Source organism: Oratosquilla oratoria, chromosome 2 (genome assembly GCF_046742065.1).
Source record: "Oratosquilla oratoria isolate Oo_2021 chromosome 2, ASM4674206v1, whole genome shotgun sequence".
In the NCBI taxonomy this organism is placed as follows: domain Eukaryota; kingdom Metazoa; phylum Arthropoda; class Malacostraca; order Stomatopoda; family Squillidae; genus Oratosquilla; species Oratosquilla oratoria.
Genome location: NC_134778.1, coordinates 34,865,843 through 34,870,842, shown reverse-complemented (window position 1 = coordinate 34,870,842; position 5,000 = coordinate 34,865,843). Strand labels below are relative to the sequence as shown.

The 5,000-nt window shown below is 39.9% G+C and overlaps 1 protein-coding gene across 1 annotated transcript in view; it reads left to right on the top strand.

The window, feature by feature from the left end:
• Positions 1-4,940: 4,940 nt before the first annotated feature.
• LOC143038135 (actin-5, muscle-specific-like) overlaps positions 4,941-5,000 on the top strand; it is a 1,144-nt gene continuing 1,084 nt past the window's right edge. The window contains exon 1 of the mRNA XM_076207142.1: positions 4,941-5,000. This exon is cut by the window's right edge and continues 1,084 nt beyond it. Within this exon, the coding sequence (XP_076063257.1) occupies positions 4,954-5,000 (47 nt within the window). The 5' untranslated portion in view covers positions 4,941-4,953.

The following is a 5,000-nucleotide window of genomic DNA, read 5'->3' as shown; positions in this document are numbered from 1 at the left end:
TGTAAAATACTTTTGGTTGATCTTTACATTTTTCTATGACATCTTTTTCATATTTTCTTTTTTCGTCTCTGCACACTTGTTCTTCTTCATTTCTATAACTAGTATATATGTTCCATTTTTCAGGTCTTTCGTCTTTCTTCCATTTGGTCCAAGCTTTATCTCTTTTGTCCTTTAACTCCTTACAACTTTTGTTGTACCAGCGCTTTACATATTCTTTTTCTTGTTTTTGTCTTGGGACATACTTTTCCACTCCTTTTTTTATAAATTCTTGTCAAAATATTCCATTTCTCTTCTACTGTTGTATCTTCTTTGTGTATTCTTTCCCAGTTTTCATTTTGAAAGAATTCTCTTATTTTATAAAAATTTGTTTTTTCATACATCAATCTTCCTTTTCTATATTTTTCATTTCTTCTCATGTATTTTTCCTCATTTAGTTCTAGCTCTATCAATATGTGGTCACTTTTACTTATTGGTGCCTGGTATTCTATCTTTTCCACTATTTCAGGTTCTGATGTGATTATTAGGTCTAGTCTCGATGGTTCTTCTTCATTTCTATACCTAGTGTTCTCTTGAATCCATTGTGTCATTGTGTGGTCAATAATCATCTCAAGTAGAACATTTCCCCATGAGTCTTCTCCACCCTTTACTGTCATCTCTTCCCAGTAGACTTCTTTGCAATTAAAGTCGCCCATCATAACTATTCTTCCTCCATCTTCCATCATCTTGTTAAATGTTATTCTTGTGTCTTTTAACATACTTTTATGTTCACTCTCTTCCCACGAGGCTGTTTTTGGGGGCACGTAGTTTATTACAAAATTTCTGCTCTTCTTATATCTGTCTTCTACTTCGATCATAATCATCTCTACTGTATTCTTTCCATATGTGACACACATCACGTTTATATCCTTCTTAGTCAGGAACATATCTCCACCCCCTTGTTTTATCTCTCTGTTTCTAATCCAATAATTATATGCATTGTGTCCTATGCTGTTGGGTGGTAGTGGACCTTTTAATTTTGTCTCTACAATTCCCATTATGTCCAGTTCTTTTTCCTTCAGATACTCGTTCAGTTCATTCAGTCCTGTTATTAATCCATCTATATTTGTGTAGGACACTCTTAATATTCTGTTATTTCCATTGTATTTTCTGTTTCTTTTTTGTTTCTCTCTGTTATGGTCCATTTCCTCACTTTCATATTCACTACTCGCCAATAGAATTCTTCTTTTTCTGACTCTGTTCTGTTCTCGTTTTTTCTTTAGCTTCTTGCCTTTTCATTTTTTCTTCCTCTCTTTCCTCTTTATTCATTTCTCTTTTTATCCATACCTTTTTATATTGTTCACTTGCTGCTAGCTTCCCTGTTTTTGCTAAGATATTCTCTGCTGTTGTTTGTGACCTGAATTTAATCTTAATTGGTCTGGTCTTATCTGTACTATATTTTCCGAGTCTAAACATCTCTTCAATTTGTTTCATGATTTCAGGTTCATCTTCCTGAACTAATTCTAGTAAACTGTTTACTTTTTCTTTTTCCTCTTTAATTCTTGTGGTTCTATTTTGGTTAAATTTTTCTTCCATTCCTAATATAATTATACATTTCTTTTTGTCTGCTAAGTCTCTTACTATATTCTCCTTCTGTCTCATCACTTTAATAACTGAGTCGTCAGTTTGTTCTTTCATTTGTTGCTTAATTATGTCAGTAAATGCAACTTTACTGTTTTCTTGGATTTTTTTTCCAGCCCTGTGCTTCTTTTGCTATGGTCTCTTTATTGTCTTTATTATTCCTCTTTAATTCCTCATTCTCTTCTTTAACTTCTTTTAACTGTCTTTTTAATTCTTCTATTTCTAAAGTTAAGTTTTTGTTCGCCTTCTCTAGTTCTTCCAATCTTTCAACTGTGTCTGTGTGTGTGTGTGTGTGTGTGTGTGTGTGTGTGTGTGTGTATGTGTGTGTGTGTGTGTGTGTATTCACTTGGTCTTGGTCTTTGGATCACGTGTTGGACTCGTGATCGAGAGCTATTTCCCTCCTGGAAGAGAGCTCAGAGCTCGTAGGTCCTATGGGTAATGCTATGACCTTACACACACACACACACACACCCAACTCCCCGCCCACGAGAGTCAGAGTAACAACCCGAAGCGCAGCGGTACCGAAATAATTTCGGCCCTGGGCAGGATTCGAACCAAGTACTACGGGCACCACCATGCTAGTAGTTCAGCGCTCTACCAACTGCGCCACCGAGTTGTGTCTGTGTGTGTGTGTGTGTGTGTGTGTGTGTGTGTGTGTGTGTGTGTGTGTGTGTGTGTGTGTGTGTGTGTGTGTGTGTGTGTGTGTGTGTGTGTGTGTGTGTGTGTGTGTGTGTGTGTGTGCGCGTGTGTGCCTGTGTGTGTGTGTGTATTCACCTTGGTCTTTGGATCACGTGTTGGACTCGTGATCGACAGCTATTTCCCTCCCGGAAGTGAGCTCAGAGCTCGTATGACCGATCTATGGGTAATGCTATGACCTTTCACACAGACACACACCCAACTCCCCGCCCACGAGAGTCAGAGTAACGACCCGAGGCACAGCGATACCGAAATAATTTCGGCCCTGGGCAGGATTCGAACTGGGTACTGGGAGCACTTCTACTTCCCAGTTCAGCGCTCTACCAACCGTATGTGTGTGTGTGTGTGTGTGTGTGTGTGTGTGTGTGTGTGTGTGTGTGTGTGTGTGTGTGTGTGTGTGTGTGTGTGTGTGTGTGTGCGTGCGCGCGTGTGTGTATGTATGTGTGTGTGTGCGCGCGCGCGCGTGTGCGTGCTTGCCCATCATTTGAAGGATGTGGTTCAATGTCCAAGAGCTACCGGTGACTATCTTTTGCCTTGACTGCCCTGATAATGGTGATGGTTCCTTTTGTACTTGTCGTATGGTCCATCTCTTGTCGTGGTATATGACGATCTGCAATATTGAGACTATTTTTGAGTGTCTTCTTACTTTAGATCCTTCATCAGGATAACCTCAGACGACCAAATTAATCAGAGAAACCTGTAGTCCTCATAAAGTTATGGTTGATCTAGATTAATCATTTGGGAAGTGTTGTCGCTGAATAGAATTCCATTTTGTTAGTGTCAGGTGATTTATTTAATTGGAAAATCATTTCACTTTTGAATGGATCTATAATGAACTCCAAGTCCTCGATTTGAACCAAGGCTTACAGGTAACGTTGTTATCTCCGCACTGAGTTGGCTGGTTTTCAATCCTAACTTCGCTACGGTGACGATTATTGCAGATTTTTCACTAAAACCACACTATTTATTTGAGCTTAGGAAACAACACCGTGGCGAAGGCTAGAGTTGAATTGAATCTAAGTCTCCTTGATTTTTTTTCCATAATGATCGCGTGATACGAAGTACTTGCATCAGATCTTGTTTTGAATCATTGAAAGGTCTCGGTTGACATGGCTTGTCTTTGAAAGCCACAATAATATAATATTTTAGCCCTCATGCTAAGAATCTGACCTACATTTTTACCCTACTCTGCTATCAAGTTTGGAAAAAATAAAGGAGAACATAATATTGCACTGGTTTCGGGAACGTGTCGTTAGATATTATGTCACTTGCTGTCATCCGCGCGAAGAATTCTCTAACAGAAATCTTGTTTCTGTTTGAGTCCTGCTTCAAAATGTTTCGTCCTTCCTTCGGGGCGAGTTGGCTTGTGAAATCTTGCATAAATAAACGTGGTAGGAAGATCTAAGTGCAGATTTTGTCCGTGCTGTCACCGTGTAAATCAGAGGCTATCATAGTGGGGAGGAGGAGGAGGAGGAGGGCACCACCTCTGAAGTGACAAACCAAAGGGACAAAAGGTAGATCCTTAATCCAGCTGTGGGGACACTGAAGGCATAGGGCCCAAAATTCCGATATTCAACTCAGATAAATTTGAACGAAAAATTAACCTTTGAAATTTTTTTTTTTTTCTATGTCTTCGCGCGAGCGTCATCATGACAACCCAAACCTGGATTAGCCTCTTGTGGACTATCCCCAGTCTGAACGAAGTTGTCTGGCGTTAGCCGGAACAAAATCCTGAAACATACAAAAAAGGTTGAAATATATTAACCCAACTGTGTCATAATCATACTTTACAAATTTGTTCTGGATAACCCCTGACGATTTTGTTCAGCTGAGGTTCTTCGGTTAGAGCATTCATATCCTTGATGTGCTTTAAATATCTTACTCTGGTTAAAACCAGACGACTTTATCAAGCTGGCGGTGACAATCCTGGCATGAATAGATTGGCCATAAATTGATAAGTGACCATCGCAATATAAAATCAAACCTTACATATCAGATGGGACATAGTGTTTTTATCTGTTGCCCGGTGCTAGATCGGAGAATATATTTAAAACAAATAAATCCTTCATTCCACTACCCCGAGCTGTCTTCCCGTCCATCGTCGGCAAGTACCCTTTTTGGTGATCAGTAATGCGAAATAAGTGTCAACAACAGACTAATACCGATCTGAATCTCCGCTTTTGGCCGAATCACGACGGGATGGGTGCGCCTGTCTGTAAGAATCTCCTTAGCAATCCATAATCTCATGCAAAGAAAGATCCTTCTGATTTCAGGGAAAAAGAGGAATGATATTGTGCGTATGCATGCCTGTATGTGTGTGCATGTATGTGAATGTGTGTACGTGCGTGTGAGTTTGTGTGTGTCTATCTGTGTGCGTGTGTGTGTATGTATGTGTACATGCCTGTGTGTGTATGCGTGCGTGCGTGTGTGTGTGTCTGTGCATGTATGTGTGTGTTCATGTATGTGAGTATGTGTGTGTTTATGTATGTGAGTGTAGGTACGTATGTGTGCGTCCTTGTGTGTATGTGTGTGTGTTTATATTTAGTCTGTGAGTCTATGCATGTATTTTTGGTTTATCACACTAAATCAGATTCTGATGTAAACGTCATTGCTTTTTACAGGTCCTACTGAACCATCACAATGTGTGACGACGAAGAGTGTGCGCTTGTCTGCGACAATGGCTCTGG